Source organism: Amblyraja radiata, chromosome 34 (assembly GCF_010909765.2).
Source record: "Amblyraja radiata isolate CabotCenter1 chromosome 34, sAmbRad1.1.pri, whole genome shotgun sequence".
In the NCBI taxonomy this organism is placed as follows: domain Eukaryota; kingdom Metazoa; phylum Chordata; class Chondrichthyes; order Rajiformes; family Rajidae; genus Amblyraja; species Amblyraja radiata.
Window position 1 is genome coordinate 6,546,930 of NC_045989.1, and position 23,044 is coordinate 6,569,973.

Below are 23,044 nucleotides of genomic sequence, written 5' to 3' on the forward strand. Positions count from 1 at the left end.
TAGAGACACAGTGCAGAAGTTGTCCTGTTTCGACCCGAAACATCACCCATTCCTTCTCTCCAGAGATGCTGCCTGTCCTGCTGAGTTACTCCAACATTTTGTGTCTGTCTTCAGTTTAAACCAGCACATGCTATTCCTTCCTACACAGTGCAGAAGCAAGCCCCTCGGCCCACCAAGTCCACGCCGTTCAACAATTCCTATACACCAGGGACAATTTTGTACAATTTTACCAAGCCATAGTCTACAAACCTGTACGTCTTCGGAGTGTGGGAGGAAACCGGAGCATCCGGAAAAAAAACACGCGCAGGTCACGGGGGGAATGTACAAACTCCGTACAGACAGCACCCGTAGTCAGGATCAAGCCCGGGTCTCTGACGCTGCAAGGCAGCAACTCTACCGCTGCGCCACCCTGCCGCCCGAACATTAACCAAACGTTAAACAATTTCACCTGGATCTCATTCACATGCCCTTTTTCGGGAGAAGCTGCGAACATCTTCTAGAGGGAAGACACTGACTGAAGATAGGTGTGTATAGAGTGTATAAAACCGTGAGGGTGAATGTACATGCAAGAACTAGAGGGCATAGCTTTAAGTTTAGAGGGGAAATAATTAAGGTCAGCTTTTTCACGGAGAATGGTATATATATGGAAGGAGTTTCCAAAGATAGTGATTGAGGCAAGTATAATAACAACACTTATAAAACGTTTGGAGAGTTACTTGCACGGGAAAGGTTCGGAGGGATGTGGATCAAATATGGGCAAATGGGACTAGTTTAAATGAGAATATTGGTTGGCACGCAGAAGATGGGCCGAAGGGCCTGTTTCCGTACTGTATGACTCTAAGTGTAGGAAGGAACTGCAGATGCTGGTTTACAAAGAGGATAGACACAAAATGCTGGAGTAACTCAGCGGGTCAGGCAGCATCTCTGGAGAGAAGGAGTAGTTGACGTTTCTGCTCAGAACCCTTCTTCAGACTAAATTTTGTGACTATCTTCTGTATGATTCTAAGTATCTTCTCAGCCAGTGGTCTTGATGTCAGATGGAGTAGCAATGTTTAGTTTAGTTTAGTTTAGAGATACAGCGCAGAAACAAGCACCTCGGCCCACCGTGTCTGCACCGACCAGTGATCCCTGCACACTAACACTATCCTACACACACTAGGGACAATTTTACATTTGATACCAAGCCAATTAACCTACAAACCTGCACGTCTTTGGAGGGCAGGAGGGAAGCGAAGCTCTCGGAGAAAACCCACGCAGGTCACGGGGAGAACGTACAAACTTTGTTTAGACAAGCACCTTTAGTCAGGATCGAACCCGGGTCTCTGGCGCTGCAAACGTTGTAAGGCAGCAACTCTACCGCTGCACCACCGTGCCACCCTGTTGAAGGCCTGTGTTAGAACAAGGCATCTTCCCAACCTTGCTGAATGTGTAACAAGCTTCTTGTTTCACCTGCAGGCTGTGAGAACTGGAATACTCGTTGGGGTTAACGTATAAACCTTGGCAAACTCAAGATCCCGAGGCTGCACTGACACTGACAGGATTCCCGTTGAGTCCGTTGCCATCAAGCAGGTATCCAGCAGGTTCGGAGCCCGGCACCTATAATGAACGCCAGTCTTGACGCTTTCATCAGCCTCTACCTTCGTCAAACTCGCTGTGACTACAATGGCACGGATGAGGCCATGGCCATGGTGCGGAGGTGTAACGGCAGCGGCAGCCCTCACTTTCAGATCCCCGTCTTCTCCGGCGTGGCCAAGGTGAGGGTGGGGATCACTGCCCTGGTCTTCACCGTCTCCGCCTTCTGCAACCTGGCCGTGCTGTGGACCACCGGCCGCAACCGCAAGAGGAGGTCCCACGTCCGGATCCTGATCGTCAACCTGGTGGTGGCGGACCTGCTGGTGACCTTCGTGGTCATGCCACTGGACGCCGCCTGGAACATCACCGTGCAGTGGCAGGGCGGAGACCTGGCCTGCCGGCTCCTCATGTTCCTCAAGCTGATGGCCATGTACTCCTGCGCCTTTGTCACCGTGGTCATCAGCATCGACCGCCAGTCCGCCATTCTAAACCCCCTGGGCATCAGCGAGGCCAAAAAGAAGAATAAGATCATGTTGACGGTGGCATGGCTGCTGAGTGCCATCCTCTCTATCCCACAGGTGAGAGCTGCCCAGCGCCAACTGATATTTCTAAACTAACTAAATGGCGTCAAGTTGGGTACTATCTAAATAGCGTCAAGTTGGGTACTATCTAAATGGCGTCAAGTTGGGAAAAGGAGAAGTACAACGGGATCTGGGGGTCCTTTTACATCAGTATATGAAAGTAAGCATGCAGGTACAGCAGGCAGTGAAGAAAGCGAATGGCATGTCGGCCTTTATAACAAGAGGAATTTAATATAGGAGCAAAGAGGTCCTTCTGCAGTTGTACAGAGCCTTAGTGAGACCACACCTGGAGTATTGTGTGCAGTTTTGGTCCCCTAATTTGAGGAAGGACATTCTTGCTATTGAGGGAGTGCAGCGTAGGTTTACAAGGTTAATTCCCGGGATGGCGGGACTGTCATATGCTGAGAGAATGGAGCAGCTGGGCTTATACATTCTGGAGTTTAGAAGGACGAGAGAGGATCGCATTGAAACATATAAGATTGTTTAGGGCTTGGACACACTAGAGGCAGGAAACATGTTCCCGATGTTGGGGGAGTCCAGAAACACTTTTTCTCATGGAGAGTGGTGAGTGTGGAATTCTCTTCCTCAGAGGACAGTGGAGGCAGGTTCCCCAGATGCTTTCAAGAGAGAGCTAGATAGGACTTAAAAATAGCGGAGTCAGGGAATATGGGGAGAAGGCAGGAACGGGGTACTGATTGGGGATGATCAGCCATGATCACATTGAATGGCGGTGCTGGCTCGAAGGGCCAAATGGCCTACTCCTGCACCTATTGTCTATTGTCTATTGTCTATTTCACTCTGGGAACTGAATGCTGGCCAAGTGTTTTTCTGGCTGACTGGCTACAGTCAATTGCTGGTAGACAAAAGTGAAAGAATGCAGTAGTTACTTGAAATTAGAGAAATTAACGTTCATACCACTGGGTCGTAAGCTGCCCAAACGAAATATGAGGTGCTGTTCCTCCAATTTGCGCTGGGCCTCACTGACAGTGGAGGATGCCCAGGCCAGAAGGGTCAGTGTGGAAATGGGAAGGGGAGTTAAAATGTATGGCAACCAAGAGATCGTAAACCAGCATCCGTAGTTCTTTCCTACAGATTTAATGTTCAGTTTTGTCTGGAAAAATCTAGTCCATTCCCATTGATTAACAGAAGTTTACAACCAAGCAAAATCATCCTGTACCAGTGAAAATATTTTATTAAATATTTTCTGAAAGCACTGTTTTAGTGTTCAGTTTAGAAATACAGCACGGAAACAGGTGCTTAGGCCCACTTATCACATGCCCACCAACAATCACCCATTCACACATTAGTTCTATGTTATTTCCACTTTCATAAGGTCATATGTGATAGGAATAGAATTAGGCCATTCGGCCCATCAAGTCTACTCTGCCATTCAATCATGGCTAATCCATTACTTCCTCCCAACCCCATTTTCCTGCCTTCTCCCCATAACCTCTGACACCTGTACTAATCAAAAATCTATTTGTCCCTGCTTTAAAATATCCACTGACTTGGCCTCCACAGCCTTCTATGGCAAATAATTCTACAGGTTCACTACCCTCGGACTAAAGACATTTCTCCTCATCTCCTTCCTAAAAGAACATCCTTTAATTCTAAGACTATGACCTCTAGTCCTAGATTCTCCCACCAATGGAAACATCCTCTCCACATCCACTCTATCTGAGCTTTTCACTATTCTGTATGTTTCAATGATGTCCCCCCTCATTCACTGACCATCGATCGTTTGTTCACACTCATTCTATGCCATCTCACTTTCTCATCCACTCCCTACGCACTCGGGCAATTTACAGAGGCCAATAAGCCTACAAAACCCGCACGTCTTTAGGATGTGGGAGTAACCTGGAGCACCTGGAGGAGACCCACGTGGTCACAGGGAGAACGTGCAACACAGACAGGCAGCACCCGAGGTCAGGATTGAACCCGGGTCTTTGGCGCTGCGAGGCAGCAACATTTACCAGCTGTGCCATTCTGCAGCTGTACGGTGCAGATTGAAGCTGCTGCAATGTTATTACTTAAAGCATTCTCTGGTTCAGTATTCGAGATTCAAGATTCAAGAGAGTTTATTGTCATGTGTCCTTGATAGGACAATGAAATTCTTGCTTTGCTTCAGCACAACAGAACATAGTAGGCATGACTACAGAACAAATCAGTGTGTCCATATACCATTATATAAATATATACACACATGAATAAATAAACTGATAAAGTGCAAATAACAGATAATGGGCTATTAATGTTCAGAGTTTTGTCCGAGCCAAGTTTAATAGCCTGATGGCTGTGGGGAAGTAGCTATTCCTGAACCTGGTCGTTGCAGTCTTCAAGCTCCTGTACCGTCTACCTGAAGGTAGCAGGGAGATGAGTGTGTAGCCAGGATGGTGTGGGTCCTTGATGATACTGCCAGCCTTTTTGAGGCAGCGACAGAGAATAAATGCAAACTAAAGCTCTATCAGCACTTAAACGACTCAAACGCCTCCCCTGATCTGCAATATAATTTCTCCATTCTACACATTGTCAGCTGAAGTGTCTCCTCTCCCGGAGATAAAGTAATATTAAACAGAATAATGTGGAAATAACGAACTGAAAATGCCGGCTTACAAAAATGACACAAAGTGCTGGGATATCTCAGCGGGTCAGGCAGCATCTCTGGAGAACATGGATAGGTGACATTTTGGGTTGGGGCACTTCAGAATAACCTCAGTAAATTAGAGAGAGACTGCAGAACGAAGAGGCTCGGCTCGATTAAAAGACCATTTATCTGATGACAAATCAGATCTGCGGACAGAATGTTACTTCAGCAGAAAGATGGCTTTCTGAAATATTATTGTAACAGCTGGAAAACCCTAATGATAGTTTGATCAGCTGAGTACAGCATAAGATTTCTCCAACTGATTGATTGATTGAAAGATACAGCATGGAAACAGGCCCTTCAGCCCACCGAATCCACGACGACCATCGATCACCCGCTCACATTAGTTCAATGCTATCCCACTTTCTCATCCACTCCCTACACACTAGGGGAAATTTACAGAGGCCAATAAACCTATACGTCTTTGGGATGTGGGAGGAAACCGGAGCGCCCGGAGGAAACCCACATGTTCTCAGGGAGAATGTGCAAACTCCACACAGACAGCACCCGAGGTCAGGATCGATTTTGGGTCACTGGTGCTGTGAGGCAGCAGCTCTACCAACTGTACCACTGTGTCGCCTTGTTTAGACTCAGTGGCTACGTTCAATTGCTAGTAGCGTTAAGGCAGACAGCCATGAAACTTAGAGGCCAACGATTTAATGCCCAGTCTCATCTGGGAAAATACTGTCCATTACACAAGAATACAACTGAGCAGCATCATCCTGCACTACTAAAAATAAGAGAGAGAGACAGAGAGACAGAGACAGAGCGAGAGAGAGCTTAAACAGTGACAGAGGCTAATGAAATCAGTGAATGATTTATTTCCATGCACTGACAACTGGAATCAGGTTTTACTGATCCTTAAAAAACCGTATCGAGCTTGTTCTATGCTGTACATGTCCGTAATTCAAAACAATTGGAGACAATTTTTTCTATGCAGAATGAAAGCCTTATTTATCAGTAATCACAGTGTGTGTACCTGATGGGGAATAATGGTGCTGGCGTGTGGTATTGACAGCCGTGGGTATTCTAGCCAGGCTTGCATGTTGCCATCTGCATGTCATAGTTCCTTTACCTCAGTCTGCTGAGCGCACTTTAGTTCCACCATCGTTACCTATAATTTACCGGCTTCCTGCTGTGGTTTGATCTGAAGGAGCTCCTCATGAATGATGCTTGATGTCTTATTCATTGTTTGGAGTATAACAAACATAACCTTTATAAATCCCACTTTACAACAACCCTAATGGGCCTGTCCCACTAGGAGATTTTTTCGGCAACAGCCAGCGACTGTCATGGTCATATCAAGTCGCCGAAAAACCGGCGCCAACCTACATCATCCTGGCGACAACCTACGCCAGCACCTACGTCAGGAAAAGTCAAGCTACGATCATTGGCGTCAAACACACTGTCGCCAAAAATGTTTCAACATGTTGAAAATTTAGCGGCGATCAGAAAGACGCTCCTACTTTTTGCGCGACTGAGGAGACTACGCCCGGCGAACATGTGGCGACAAACTAGTCGCCTGTAGTTGCCTAAAAAATCACCTAGGTGGGACAGGCCCATAAAGCACCTTCCTGCACAGTCCCTGTTATAAGCTGGACAAAACACAACAGCCTTTTTGTACACAAAATATTCCCGTAAGTAGTAATGAGCTGAATTTTAAGATGACCTTTAAATATATTTTGTATTTATTATGTGCTAATGAACACTGTTAGCTTTAAATATTGCAGTAAATTTCAGTCTGCATCATATAATAAGCAATCCAGTTGTTGGCAGTAATGCCTTCGCTCCTTGTCAGTTGTGGTTAGTTTTAGTGTTCAGAACGGACTAGAATTTGGTTGTATGGTCACTGATCTAATGCAACCATTTGATGAAGTTGTTTGCAGCATTATGCAAACCAGTTTTGCCCGCAGACTACTGCAGAAAGCAGCGGAAAGAAGCAATTTGAGCTTAAATCTGCTTTATTATTGTCACAAGGACCGAGGTACCGTGGAAACCTTTGCTTTGCGTGATATCGGCTATCAAGTCAAACTCAAGGACAATAGAACCCAAGAGAATAATGCAGCACGGCAACGGGCTCTCACACATGTTTATGCTGTTTCCCACTGGGCAAAATGCCACGCATTCAACTGCAGATGCTAAACCAAGACAGAGATAAAGCCAGGAAGGTCAAGTGTTCAGGACAGATCAGGTTAAGAAATGTCTGCTTGGAGTGGTGTTGTCTTTGCAAAGAGAGGAGATTGTTTTAAAAATGAGTAGGGATAAGAAATAGAGCGATCATGTACGGCAGCCAATACATGAGACTCAAAGTGCAAAGGCTGCACGGTAGAAGGATAATTCGGTTTGTAGATATCATAGAAACATAGAAAATAGATGCAGGAGTAGGCCATTCGGCCCTTCGAGCCTACACCGCCATTCAATATGATCATGGCTGATCATCCAACTCAGTATCCTGTACCTGCCTTCTCTCCATACCCCCTGATCCCTTTAGCCACAAGGGCCACATCTAACTTCCTCTTAAATATAGCCAATGAACTGGCCTCAACTACATTCTGTGGCAGAGAATTCCAGAGATTCACCACTCTCTGTGTAAAAAATGTTTTTCTCATCTCAGTCCTAAAAGATTTCCCTTTTATCCTTAAACTGCGACCCCTTGTTCTGGACTTCCCCAACATCGGGAACAATCTTCCTGCATCTAGTCTGTCCAACCCCTTAAGAATTTTGGAAGTTTCTATAAGATCCCCCCTCAATCTTCTAAATTCTAGCGAGTATAAGCCAAGTCTATCCAGTCTTTCTTCATATGGAAGTCCTGACATCCCAGGATCAGTCTGGTGAACCTTCTCTGTACTCCCTCTATGGCAAGAATGTCCTTCCTCAGATTAGGAGACCAAAACTGTATGCAATACTCCAGGTGTGGTCTCACCAAGACCCTGTACAACTGCAGTAGAACCTCCCTGCTCCTATACTCAAATCCTTTTGCTATGAATGCTAACATACCATTTGATTTCTTCACTGCCTGCTGCACCTGCATGCCTACTTTCAATGACTGGTGTACCATGACACCCAGGTCTCGATGCATCTCCCCTTTTCCTAATTGGCCACCATTCAGATAATAGTCTACTTACCTGTTTTTGCCACCAAAGTGGATAACCTCACATTTATCCACATCATACTGCATCTGCCATGCATTTGCCCACTCACCCAGCCTATCCAAGTCACCTTGCAGCCTCCTAGCATCCTCCTCACAGCTAACACTGCCCCCCAGCTTCGTGTCATCCGCAAACTTACAGATGTTGCATTCAATTCCCTCATCCAAATCATTAATATATATTGTAAATAGCTGGGCACTGAGCCTTGCGGTACCCCACTAGTCACTGCCTGCCATTCTGAAAAGGACCCGTTTACTCCTACTCTTTGCTTCCTGTTTGCTAGCCAGTTCTCTATCCACATCAATACTGAACCCCCAATACCGTGTACTTTAAGTTTGTATACTAATCTCTTATGTGGGACCTTGTCGAAAGCCTCCTGAAAGGCCAGATATAACACATCCACTGGTTCTACCCTTATCCACTCTACTAGTTACATCCTCGAAAAATTCTATAAGATTCGTCAGACATGATTTACCTTTCATAAATCCATGCTCACTTTGTCCAATGATTTCAGCACTTTCCAAATGTGCTGCTATCCCATCTTTAATAATTGATTCTAGCAGTTTCCCCACTACCGATGTTAGACTAACTGGTCTGTAATTCCCCGTTTTCTCTCTCCCTCCCTTTTTAAAAAGTGGAGTTACATTAACTACCCTCCAATCCTCAGGAACTACTCCAGAATCTAAAGAGTGTTGAAAAATTATCACTAATGCATCCACTATTTCTGTGGCTATTTCCTTAAGTACTCTGGGATGCAGCCTATCTGGCCCTGGGGATTTATCGGCCTTTAATCCATTCAATTTACCTAACACCACTTCCCGGCTAACCTGGATTTCACTCAGTTCCTCCATCTCATTTGACCCCTGGTCCCCTGCTATTTCCGGCAGATTATTTAAGTCTTCCTTAGTGAAGACAGAACCAAAGTAGTTATTCAATTGGTCTGCCATGTCCTTGTTCCCCATGATCAATTCACCTGTTTCTGACTGCAAGGGACCTACATTTGTTTTAACTTTTTCTCTTCATTTTACAGACTTCATTAGAGACCATTACATCAAAGGAATCAAATATCTAGCACCTTGGATGGACACTGGCAATTGCAGGCAGAGTAGCTAATACAGCACGGCAATTGGTTTCTTCGGCCCACAATGTTTGTGCTGAACACGATGCCGTTAAAATGATCCCATCTGCCTGTACATGATCCGAATCCCTCTATTCCATACCCTTCCATGTGCCCGTTCCAGGTGTCCACCACTCTCTGTGTAAAACAACTTGCCCCGCACATCTCCAGTGAACTTTTCCCCTCTTAGCTTATGCCCTCTAGTGTTGGACATTTCCACTCTGGGAAAAAGGTTTTGACTGTCTACCCTATCTATGCCTCTCATCATTTTACATACTTGTATCAGGTCTCCCCTCAACCTCTGGCCTTCCAGAGAAAACAAGCCAAGTCTGTCCAACCTCTCCCTGTAGTTGAAACCCTCTAATCCTGGCAGCATTATGATAAACCACCCTCTTGCACCCTCTCCAGAGTCTCCACATTCTTCCAATAATGGGGTGACCAGAACTACACGCAATAAAATTCAGCCAGACATAGTCCTATAGAGCTGCATCATGACTTCCTGACTCTAATACTCAATCTTCCTCGCAATGAAGGCAAGTATAGAATACACCTTCTTTACCACCATATCTACTTGTCCTGCCACCATCAGTGAGCTATGAACTTGGACTTCCAGATCCCTCTAAAGGTAGAGCAGAGGGGTGTATATAGAATGCAGAACATGGAGTCTTGGCTTGGCCATAGAGGCCCGTTGTCCTGGTTGTGGCCTGTTGTCGGAGTTGCATGGGTTGTCCTGGCCAAGTGATGTGTCAACGTCATCCACCGCTGTTCCATTTCCAGAGACAAAGTGCAATGTCCGCAATGGGGTACAGGTGAAGCGAACAATAGCCTATCTTATGGAAGGACCATTCACAAGCCTGATAGCAAAGGGGAAGATAGACACAAAATACTGGAGTAACTCAGTGGGACAGGCAGCATCTCTGGAGAGACTTCTCCAGAGATGCTGCCTGTCCAGCTGAGTTACAATAAACAATAGAAAATAGACAATAGGTGCAGGAGTAGGCCATTCGGCCCTTCGAGCCAGCACCGCCATTCAATGCGATCATGGCTGATCATCCCCAATCAGTACCCCGTTCCTGCCTTCTCCCCATATCCCCTGACTCCGCTATTTTTAAGAGCCCTATCTAGCTCTCTCTTGAAAGCGAGAGTTATTCCAGCATTTTGTGTCTATCTCCGATTTAAACCAGCATCTGCAGTTCGTTCCTACACAGCAAATGTGTATTATGTTGAAATTGGCATTTGATTTTTTATGTACATATATGTTATGTATATGTGTATGTGTGTATATGTGTATATGTATGTATGTATATATGTACATGTATATGTATGTATGTATGTATTTATGTATATATGTATGTATATATATAATTTTCCTTTTATTTATTCATTTTCATCTTTTCTTTTCTTCTTTTTTTTAAATCGTTCGAAATAAAAATAAAGATATCATTCAAAGGGGAAGAAGCTCTTCCTGAGTCTGGTGGTGCATGCTTTCAAGCTTCTGTATTTAGGTATTAGAATTGTGAAGACAAAGGTTCATGAGCATGTTTTGAAACAGTGTACCTGCGATTTCTCTTGCAGATTCTCCTGTTTCATACGACAAGCATCAATGTGCCCCAAAACTTCACTCAGTGCTCCACTATTGGGAGTTTCAAAGAACACTGGCAAGAGACCTCCTACAACATGTTTACATTTGTTTTCCTGTTTCTCATGCCTTTGATGATCATGATATTCTGCTACACTCGAATCCTGATGGAGATATCAAAGAGGATGGCCAAGGGAAACTGTAAGTTAAAGTCTCATTATCATTAGTGTCTCTGTTTTCCCAGCACCATCAGTGATTCACATAATGACATTCTCATGCGATCTGTGGAACTGTGGAACTGTGTAACTTCCGCATTTCCCTTCCTGACGTTTCAATTGTACTTTCAACCTTCCAGATTAATTAATTAACCCACTCCCAATATATGTGAACCTTAATGGCATTAAGGCCGGCACTGTGGCGCAGAGTTGCTGCCTAAAGGGCCTGTCCCACTGTATGAGGTAATTCAAGAGTTCTCCTGAGTTTCCCCTGATTCGAACTCGGAGAATCACGGTAATAGCCGTTCGTAGGTACTCGGGGCTCTTGTGGACATTTTGCACAGCGCTGAAAAAACTTCACGAGTTACCGCGTTCCCCGAGTACCTGACGTTAGCGTTACGAGCCGCTACGAGACATCCACGAGCTCCGACTTAGCCGCTACGTACATTCTACGTACTTACCATGAGTTTGATTTTTTTTAAACTCGGGAGAGCTCTTGAATTACCTCGTACAGTGGGACAGGTCCTTTACAGCGGGAGAGGCCCGGGTTCGATCCCAACTATGGTGCTGTATGACAGAGCTTGTCCGTTCTCCCCGTGACTGCGTGGGTTTTCTCCGGATGCTCCGGTTTTCTCCCACACTCCAAAGATGTACAGGTTTGTAGGTTAATTTGACTTCTTTAAATTGCAAATTGTCCCTCGTCCCTTGACCCTAGTAGGACGGCGTTAGTGTATGGGGATCGCTGGTTGGCACAGACTCCTTGGGCCGAAGGGCCTGCTTCTACGCTGTATCACTAAATAAACTAAACTAAACTAAACTAAACTAAACATACAATAATGAAACACTCCTTGCACGTATTATTTTCAAATACATTGATATCATTGAGACAAAGTGTCATACAGCACGGAAACAGGCCCTTCGGCCCAACTCATCCATGCTGACCAAGATGCCCCATCTAAGCTAGTCTCATACATCCGAGTTTGGCCCATATCCCTCTAATCCTTCCTCATCCATGTACCTATCAAAATGTCTTTTAAATGTTGTTTTAGCACCTGCCTCTACTTTCTCTGGCAGCTAGTTCCATATACCCACCACCCTCTGAGAATCTGAAGAAGTGTCTCGACTTGAAAGGTCACCCATTCCTCCTCTCCAGAGATGCTGGGGTTACTCCAGCATTTTGTGTCTACCATTTGAGAAACTATATACTACACTCTGGTATTGTTCTCTTTCCCACCTTTTATACCTTTAGTACTTGTAATTATATTCATGCAGAGTATTACCTGATTTGCTTGAATAGCACTCAAGCCAAAGCTTCTTACATATAACAATAATAAACTAAGCCTAAACCCTCAAAAGTTGCCCCTTAGGTTTCATTGAAATCTTTCCCCCCTCACATTAAACCTAAGCCCTCCAGTTCTTGATTCCCAATACACTGTACATTCACCCAATCTACTCCCCTCATGATTTTATACACCCCTGGAGTGGTGTGTTAAGTGCCTGTCCCTCTTGAGCGACCTAATCCGCGAGTTCTGGCGAGTTTGCCCTGGACTCATACTCGCAGCATGGTCGACACGAGGTTGTAGGAGGTCTTCGTAACAAGGGGTCACAGTTTAAGGGTAAGGGGGAAGTCTTTTAGGACCGAGATGAGAAAAACATTTTTTACACAGAGAGTGGTGAATCTCTGGAATTCTCTGCCACAGAAGGTAGTTGAGGCCAGTTCATTGGCTATATTTAAGAGGGAGTTAGATGTGGCCCTTGTGGCTAAAGGGATCAGGGGGTATGGAGAGAAGGCAGATACAGGATACTGAGTTGGATGATCAGCCATGATCATATTGAATGGCGGCACAGGCTTGAAGGGCCGAATGGCCCCCTACTGCACCTATTTTCTATGTTTCTATGTTTCTATGTTTCTAACTCTCCTTCATGGTCGAGAGTGATCTCCGCGTACTCGAGGCCTCAGCTAGGTAGCGGCGTTTTTTTTCAATATGTTCTAAAATGCCCGCGAGTAAAAAAAGGTCGCCATGGAAAAAATCGATACTTTTTTTACCTGTAGGTTTAGTCATAGTAGGTCATAGTAGGTCGTAGTAGGTCGGCATGTTAGTCGTAGGTAATCGAGAGTAGTCGATGGTAGTCGTAGATAGTCTTCATCATAGTCGAAGGGAGGTCGAAGGAGTTTGAAGCAGGTCGTCTTCACTCTCCACTATTCGGTGTCCAGTTTTCCTCAAGTTAGTCGTAGCTAGTCTTCAATATGACATTTTTTTAAACTCTTCTAAACTTGCCAATCAGGTTGCCCAAGTTGGACAGCCCCTTTAAGATGTTCACCCTTACTGACCGAGAAGAATTTGGTCACATATACCAGACACAAGGAATGTCAGGTGCTGGTTTACATAAAAAACACCCAAAGTGCTGGAGTAACTCAGCAGTCCAGGCAGCATCTCTGGAGAACATGGATAGGTCACCTGAAACGTCGCCTATCCATGCTATCCAGAGATGTTGCCCGTTTCATTGAGTTATTCCAGCACTTTGTGTCACTTTTATTAACTGTGCCATTGAGATGGTCAGGTAAATATAAATGACTCATGTCTCTTGAGGTAGAAAGGGAAGATGAAACAAATTGGTATTTAGGCACTCATGTGGGAAGCATTGTTTGTGGATGTTGATTGAGGAAAGGGTTACACTCAGATTCATATCAGAATGTCAAGTCATTGTCATGGCTTCAATAGTCATCAATATCACACCATCAACATTCATTGACTAAGCTCACAAACAAGCATTTACTGATGGATTGATCTATATTGTTCGATCTCGCACAACAAAGAGAAAGCGAGAAAAGAGAAATTACAGTAAGAATGTCATCAGAATGAAAATTATTTTTTAAAAATCTATATCCTGATAAAAATGGGAGATTGGTTTGTTTTTGTGTTTGCTTTTCAGTATCGTCGAAGGAAGTGCATTTAAGACGATCAAAGAACAACATACCCAAGGCTCGACTGAGGACCCTAAAGATGAGCATTATTATTGTGACCTCCTTCATTGTTTGCTGGACCCCCTACTACCTCCTGGGACTCTGGTACTGGTTCTCCCCAGAGATGCTTTCTGAGGAAAAGGTCTCGCCTGCATTGAGTCAGATCCTCTTCATCTTTGGTCTCTTCAACACTGTCCTGGACCCCATCACCTATGGGCTTTTTACCATCCAATTCAGGAAGAGTCTCCAGTGCTGCTGCCACTCGGACAAGACCGCGTCCAACTTAAATCTCAACACGACGCAGACGGGCTCCTTCAGGTGCTCGGGGTCGTCTTTTCGCCTCAAAAAGTTAATTGCGCTTGGTCAAGAGGGTCAAAGGTCAATCGCGGAGAACGAGTCCCACAGCAACAGCAATTATTGCAAGAACGGTTATCTTGATGCACCGGGAGGCTGCCAGTGAAGGCACTAACACAAGGTGCTGATGACTGATCCTCCTGTGGTCCTGAAACACGAAGTACAGAAGACTGATGTGTCCTTGTGTAGTCTTGCATTAGGGAGCAGGCCAGTCTAACTGCGAGTAACAGCTTGGTTGGTGTGTGTGCATGATTTGATTTTGCCAACTCTACCTGTGGTCGAACGTTGTTTTCTTTCCCACTTTGGTGACTGCCTTCTTGCCCTTATACAACAAAGGCACCATTCTGCCCGTCCACTCCATCCTATCCCTGTGTAAGGGCAATTAAGCCTCCCTCCATGGCCCTGGTGATGCATCACCATCTCAGATTCAGATTCAGATTCAGATTCAACTTTAATTGACATTGTGCAGTGTACAGTACAGAGACAACCAAATGCAGTCTGACACTTACCCAACAACGCCTTCTTCGCTCCTCCATCAAAGTAAATTGGTCTGAAAATACTGGTCTTGAATCAAGAGGATCCTTGTCATCAGAAGTGAAGCCACATAATGTTCAGACACATAGGTATTTATAAACTGTGGTCTCGTCTCTGTCAGAAGCACCTATAAATATTTCAACTCTTCAAATAGTTTGGTAACGTTGAAGCTTTCAGAACCTCTGATGTCGTGTTACTTATCTTGAAAATCGGAAAATGATCATATCCTCCAATAGCCGACTAGCCTGTCAAACTGGCTGGAGAGACACCACAGGAAGAGTCAAATGCAAGTGGACCTCCCAGTGTCTGGGCTGGCTGCAAGACGTCCTTCCTCCTGCTCCATCAATATCAAAGCTCATTCCATCAACTTCATGCAGTTGCATCTCTTTAGAGCACTTTGCGTAAAGTCTGAAGAAGGGTCCCGACCCGAAATGTCACCAGCCTGAAGAAGTGGTCTAACCAGAATCGTCACCTATCCATGTTCTCCAGGAATGCTGCCTGACCCGCTGTGTCACTCCAGCACATAGTGTCTCGCTTTTTAATGTAAAATCAATGTAGATAATCAATGCTTTAAGACAAGGACCAACCCAAAACGCCACCCATTCCTTTTCTCCAGGGATGCTGCCTGTCCCGTTGAGTTACTCCAGCATTTTGTGTCAATCAACACTTATCAACAATCTGCAAATTGTAAATGTTCATCGTTAATCTGCTTCGGCCCGTCTCCATTTGACATCCAAATCACAGCTGGAAAATCCTTCCAAGCCCAGTCCTTTACATTCAGAATACAAAGTGTAGATTTAATATAAATTCTATTTTTTAATGGAGATTACTTTCTCCTTCTGTCAACTGTGATGGGTTTACCACTGCTTTGTGAACGAGTGATGATTATTTTCTCAATACATCGACAGGATTCTTATTTAATAAAATGATGCCTATCGATGTGTATAACTGTGTGCATTGTACTTTATCCAGAGTTACCCAGTCCAATCTAAACTGACTTTACCAATTACAGTACTTGTTTGTCTCAACAAATAAATACACTGCCATGTGTGGTTGATACTGCCTGATGTGGTTTATCTTGAGCTCGTAGATGAGTATATGCATCGTGTAATAATTGATCTCAGTGCATCCGGATTAGAAAAGGGTGAATTTAACTTCATCTGGTGCTAATCACCAGATGGCAACAAAACAAGTAATTTATCCTTAAGGGCCTGTCCCACTTGGCCGTCATTTGTGCATCACGCAGTTGGTGCGCACCACAGCCTATGTCATAGAAACATAGAAACATAGAAAATAGGTGCAGGAGTAGGCCATTCGGCCCTTCGAGCCTGCACCGCCATTCAATATGATCATGGCTGATCATCCAACTCAGTATCCTGTACCTGCCTTCTCTCCATACCGCCACAAGGGCCACATCTAACTCCCTCTTAAATATAGCCAATGAACTGGCCTCAACTACCTTCTGTGGCAGAGAATTCCACAGATTCACCGTTCTCTGTGTAAAAAATGATTTTCTCATCTCGGTCCTAAAAGACTTCCCTCTTATCCTTAAACTGTGACCCCTAGTTCTGGACTTCCCCAACATCGGGAATAATCTTCCTGCACCTAGCCTGTCCAACCCCTTAAGAATTTCATCACGCACCATGCGCGCTTAATGTGCACCATGCGCGCATCTCATGCGTGTCACGACGCAGGCGTAAATGATGTTGCGTAAATTACGCGCAAATGATGGCCAAGTGAGACAGGCCCTTTACTTTCCCAATTTCATTCAGACCTAAGAGTCTGAAGAAGGGTCTCGACCCGAAACGTCACCCTTTCCTTCTCTCCAGAGTTGCTGCCTGTCCAGCATTTTGTGCCTGACGTCTCTCAATCCTTATTAACAGCGCTTCATCCTCATATCTAACTTTCCCTAACCGATCCACACTTTTCATAACATCATGTTCAGAAGTTATAAGAGCAGAGTTAGGCCGTTCGGCCCACCAAGTCTACTCTGCTATTCAATCACGGGTGATCTATCTTTCCCTCTCACCCCCATTCTCCTGCCTTCTCCCCAATACTAATTAAGAATCTTTCAATCTACGCCTTAACATCCATTATCTTGGCCATCACAGTCTTCCGTTGCACAGAATTCCACGGAATCGCCACCCTATTTGGTCAGCACGGTGGCGCAGCGGTAGAGTTGCTGGCTTACAGCGCCAGAGACCCGGCTTAGATCCTGACCACGGGTGCTGTCTGCACGGAGTGTGTACGTCCTCCCCGTGACCTGCTTGGGTTTTCTCCAGGTTTCCTCCCACACTCCAAAGACATACACATTAGTAGATTAATTGGCTTGGTATAATGATAACTATTCCTAGTGTGCAGGGATCGGACTCGGTGGACCGAAGGGCCTCTTTCTGCACTGTATCTCCAAACTAAACTAAACTATTGGTGTCAACTATTTCCTGCATTATTTGATTCTACATTTTCATATTCTTTGTCAAGAACCTCTACTTAAACCCCTGTTAGATTTATCAGCAATGCTCAAGTTTAAGATACTTGTCACAGGGACAGATACAATATCAGCACATATTGAGGAGCTTAGTGAACGTGCTTTGCCTGGATATTGGTCTAATGGGGATGCTGAAGTTTGCTACATGACCTGTCACTTCACTGAGACTGGCAGCAACTATGCTCTCTACACAAATATACATTAATGCAGGAATAAATCCCTGGAGTTGCCATCAATCATTCGACGCTCTGCTGCAATGCTGAGGTCTCCATTTGTTTAGTTTTGTTTAGTTTAGAGATACAACGTGTAAACAGGCCATTCGGCCCTCCATCTCCACCGACCAGCGATCCCTACACATTAACACTATCCTACAGAGACCAGAGACAATTTATATTTTACACTATACCAATTGACCTACAAACCTGCGCGTCTTTGGAGTGTGGGAGGAAGATCTCGGAGAAAACCCACACAGTTCACGGGGAGAACGTACAAACTCAGCACAGACAAGCACCCATAGTCGGGATCGAACCCGGGTCTATGGCGCTGCGAGGCAGCCACTCTCCCGCTGCGCCACCGTGCCGCCAAAAGAGGGCGCCATCTCTGTGAAATTGATTGCCACAGAAGGGTGCGGTGGCCAAGGCAATGGGTGTTTTTAAGACGTAGATTGCCAGATTCTTGATCAGTCTACTGTTGCACCACTATGCTGCCCAGTGTGATGTGGTGTGAAACGAACAGAGTTCAGTCAGACAAATCTGAAGTTGGGCAAAGTTCCCTTTGAAGAGGTTTGAAGAGCCTTAAACTGTTGGATCAGAACAAGATCCTCATGAGAGACCTGGGTAGAGTGGATGCGGAAAGGATGTTTCCATTAGTGGGAGAGTCTCGGACCTGAGGGCACAGCCTCAGAATAAAAGGACGTACCTTTTAAAAGGAGGAGGAATTTCTTTAGTCAAAGGTAGTGAATCTATGGAATTCATTGCCTCAGACGACTGTGGAGGCCAAGTCAATAGATATTACTAGGATGCAGGTTGACTGATTCTTGATTAGTCCGGGTGTCAGGGGTTATGGAGAGAGAGCAGGAGAATGGGAAGTTCATTGCTACAGATGGCTGTCGAGGCCCAGTGAATGGAGGAGATTAACAGATTTAAGGGTCTGTCCCACGTGGCGATTTGGCCAGCGTCATATCAGTGTCGCCAAAAGATTTTGAACATTTCAAAATCCAGCAGCGACAAAAAAGTGGTTGCGACACTTGAAAAAACACCGCGCATCATACGTCCTCACGCCGCCTCATACGTCCTCACGCCGCCTCATACGTTGTCACGCCGCCTCATACGTCCTCACGCCGCATCATACGTCATCACACCGCCTCATACGCATCACGCTGCCTCATACGTCCTCACGCCGCCTCATACGTCATCACGCCGCATCATACGTCATCACGCCGCCTCATACGTCATCACGCCGCCTCATACGTCCTCACGCCGCCTCATACGTCCTCACGCCGCCTCATACGTCCTCACGCCGCCTCATACGTCCTCACGCCGCATCATACGTCCTCACGCCGCCTCATACGTCGTCACGCCGCGTAATACGTTGTCACGCCGCGTAATACGTTGTCACTCCGCGTATTTTTCGGTGACATGATACAGTCAATGATGATGGCAGTCGCCGAAAAAAATCACCAAGTGGGACAGGCCCTTAACAGATTCTTGATTAGTACAGGTGTCGGGGGTTATGGAGAGAATGGATTTGAGAGGGAAAGATAGATCAACTACTATTGAATGGCATAGTGGACTTGAAGGGCTTAACTCCGACAATTTTGCTCATCGGACCTATGAGCATGAAGATAGTCTATTCCAATGTCCTCCAGGCTTTCTGCACCCTCTGCGAACCAGTGGTCAATTTGAAGTCTTCCCCCTGGGGCTAAATTCACGTCAAGTTCCATTCACCCATCGCCCCCTTGTATTTTTACCTATTATAAATTTCTCATGATGGAGGTGGCGGGTCACAGACAAGGCCAGTGTTTCTTGACCTGAGGAAGGGGGTGGCCGTCTACCTTCTCGACCGACTACAGTACTGCAGTAGTTCGAGTACAATTGAATGGCTTGCACATGGACTTCGAAAACCAGATCAGAGTCAAGGTTTCAAGGTCAGTTTATTGTCACATGTACCAGTTGAGATACAGTGAAATTTGAGTTACCATACAGCCATACTAAGTGAAAAGCAACAAGACACACAGCCACGTAGAAGTCAACATAAACATCCACCACAGTGGGTTCCACATTCCTCACTGTGACGGAAGGCAATCTTCTTCCTCTTTGTTCTCCCACGTTCAGGGCAGTCAAACCATCCACAGTCGGGGCAATCAAAGTCCCCACAGCCGACGGGTGAAGCCCCCATCGGGGTGATCGAAACCCCTGCGTCAGGGCGGTTGAAACTCTCTCCGCGGCATGGAGCTCCTGAATTGGCCCGTTCTTACCAGAGACCGCAGGCTTCACGATGTTAAAGTCCACAGACCCCACGGTTGGAGCTTCGATCCCCGGCAAAGTGATCGCAGGCTCCGTGATGTTAAAGTTCCACAGACTCCCGCGGCTTGGAGCGCCGGGTCGACCTCCAGGAAAGACCACCAACTCCACAACGTTGAGGTAAGAGATTGAAAAAAGTTTCCCCCAACCTCCCCCCCTGGTTTGGTTTGGTTTGGTAACTCAGACACCCAAAAACAAAGGAAGGTGCAGAAATCGCTAGATGTTGCCTTGTCCATCATGGCTATCGATCTCCTCACCATCCTAGGGATCTGCGGGAAGTGCTTCTCTGGGAGAACAAAGAATGTCATCAGAGACCCACACCACACTGGCCATGCCCTCATCTCACTGCTACCATCGGGAAGAAGGTACAGAAGCTCGAAATCCGTGAGCTCTAGCTTCAAGAACAGCTTCTCCCCATCGACTATATGGTTCTTGAGTCACTCTGTAGAGGCCCAACCACATCCCCACCCAACTGCCATGGACTACATGGATAGGACAGGTTCGGTACATGGATAGGACAGGTTTGGAGGGATATGGACCAAATGCAGGCAGGTGGGACTAGTGTAGCTGGGACATGTTGGCCGGGGTGGGCATGTTGGGCCGAAGGGCCTGTTTCCACACTGTATCTACGACTATGACTTTGAAACTATGTTGCACTACTTGCTTCTGCTGGCACTATTGTGGTCTAAACTATAGTTGATAATTGATTGTGTTATTGTTTATTGTATATTTATTTGTTGTGTGGCTGCGTTAATGTGCCTGCGAACACGAGGCAACTAAGTATCACTGTGTTCCCGTACTGGTCCACATGACAATTAAACATTCTTGACACTAGATCATGACTGTGGCTATCTTTTCTTGAATTCTAGATTTTACAAAGGTGACCTTTAAGGTTGTTAATCCAAGACTCTGGATTACTTATCTACCAATCTTGTAATCCAACTCACAGCAGCATTTAACCCACATCAGCTCTCAGTTCAGAAACATTTCATTTTAATGTGACAAGTTTTGTGACAATGTTCCATCATACCGTAACCTTGAAATCACCCCCATTCCTACAATCCCCCTGTTCTCTCGGCTCCGACAATAAAGCCATCTCGACCTTCCTTAAATTAAATATCTTCCACTACTAAAATCCTAAAATCTGGAATTTCTTTCCTCAACTGGCAACACAGTGGCGTAACGGTAGAGTTGCTGCCTCTCAGTGCCAGAGACCACCCTGACTATGGGTGATGGTTGCATGGAGTTTGCATGTTCTCCATGTGACCCCGTGGGTTTTCCCCGGGTGCTCCGGTTTCCTCCCACACGTATAGGTTTGTAGGTTCATTGGTTTCGGTAAAGATTGTAAATTGTCCTTCAGTGTGCAGGATACTGTGCACAGTAGATAGCATGCTGACTGGTTGCACCGGGGCTTGGTTCGGCAACTTGAGCATCCAGGAGCGGAAAAGGATGCAGAAAGTTGTGACCACTGCCCAGTCCATCATTGGCTCTGACCTCCCCACCATCGAAGGGATCTATCGCAGTCACTGCCTCAAAAAGGCAGCCAACATCATCAAGGGCCCTCACCATCCTGGCCACACACTCATCTATCCGCTACCATCGGGCAGAAGGTACAGGAGCCTAAAATCTGTTACATCCAGGTTCTGGAACAGCTACTTTCCCACAGTCATCAGGTTATTAAACTTGCCAACAAACAGACTCTGAACTGTAACAGCCTATTGCACTTTATCTGCTTATTTTACTTCGGAGTCACGTGAGTGACTACGTGAAGAACCCCGCCAGGACGCATGCGTGTCATATCGCTACACGCATTGCAACGAGTCACAGCAGGGGGAACGACGTTCCCCTTAGCGGCAAACTTGAAAGCAGGGAACAGCAGGTAAGGAGACTCTGCGTTCCTTCCACTTACCTTACAGGTGGAGACATGGACCAGATCCACAAAGGCTGCGGGAAAGCTGGCGGGGGAGAACCGCGGAGTAGCGGGCAGCCGGCAGCAGCAGCCAACGGCACGCCAATCTCCCGTAATGGGAACAGCTGTGCCCGACTTCGCTCCCGACTTTGCTCCCGCACCGGCCAAGCCGGGCGGTAGAGCGAAGCAAAAAATCAACAGAGTCGTTGACTCCGATGAGTCCGACTCTGAACAGCCGCGAGCGGCCAGTGCCCGTGCGCATTGGGGCCGGTTGGAGCGGCTTTAGGAGCAGCCGCGAGCGGCCGGTGCCCGTGCGCATTGGAGCCGGTTGGAGCGGCTGCAGGAACTGGAGCAGGAGCGGCTTCAGGAGTAGCGGCTTCAGGATCAGCCACGACGGCCAGTGACCATGAGCATTGGAGCCGGTTGGAGCGGCTGCAGGAACTGAAGCAGCAGCGAGTGGCCAGTGCCCGATGCATCGGAGCCAGATGGAGCGGCTGTTGGAGCAGGTAAGTGGCAGGCTCCGGGAGATGGAGACTAGTCACAGGGGGCAGCTAGTAAGCCCTACAGCAGTACCTCTTGTAGGGCTGCACAGTGTTTCTCCCTCATCAGAGGGGAGTATAGGGGGTCAATTCTGGGCTGAACCTGAAGAGGGGTGCAGAACATACCCCTAGTGCACATGGGGTGCAAGAAAACCTATTGGAAGACACTTACCATCAGGGAACTGCAAAACACTGAATGTTCCCAGTGTCAACCAGTGTATTTGAAAACATGGCAGAGCCAGGGACTTGAAACAACAGAAAGTTCTGAAAGTCCTAACAGCGGGAATTATGGGTTTCGCCAGCACAATAAACAAAAAAGACATGACACAAGGGCTTTAGACCCTGATTTGCAGGCCTATGCAAACCTGGAACCTCCAAACCACCAATATTACTATTTGGAGGCAACTTATCAAAACAGGTAAAAGAACTTGACAAAGAGGGTAAAACCCTGGGGCTCATTAAAGCAACGTCTAAAAACTACTTCCTGGGGAATGCGCTAACCCTCAACACTGACCCAACTACAGATCCAGACACCGGCAGCTCAACGTCCACGGAGGATGCCGAAAAAGTAACAAACCTACCAATAGTAACCATGGAGGTAGGTGGGTCTGGTTCCTTACGAGGTTGGTGGGAGATTACAATTCTATCTGGATGCATGGAATAAATTAACTACCGACACTTATATTTTCAGAAGTATAGGGTTATACCATAGAATTTATACAAAACATAATCCTCCAGTTCAGCATGTACCGAACCGAATGTTCGTGCTTACAGGCAAAGAAAAAAAAAATCAAAAGCGCATGCTGAACTACAGTGCCCATATAAAAAAGGAGTAATGGAGGATATCCAACACGAATCACAGGAATTCGTGTCCAA

General features: G+C 46.1%; 1 protein-coding gene across 1 annotated transcript; it reads left to right on the top strand.

Moving 5' to 3' along the window:
• The first annotated feature begins 1,455 nt into the window (after window positions 1-1,455).
• Window positions 1,456-15,851, top strand: LOC116991575 (gonadotropin-releasing hormone II receptor-like). The gene is made up of 3 exons (XM_033050287.1): window positions 1,456-2,150; window positions 10,639-10,843; window positions 13,792-15,851. Exons 1-3 carry the CDS (start codon window positions 1,602-1,604, stop codon window positions 14,280-14,282), a joined length of 1,245 nt encoding a protein of 414 aa, XP_032906178.1. The 5' UTR covers window positions 1,456-1,601; the 3' UTR covers window positions 14,283-15,851.
• Window positions 15,852-23,044: the final 7,193 nt, after the last annotated feature.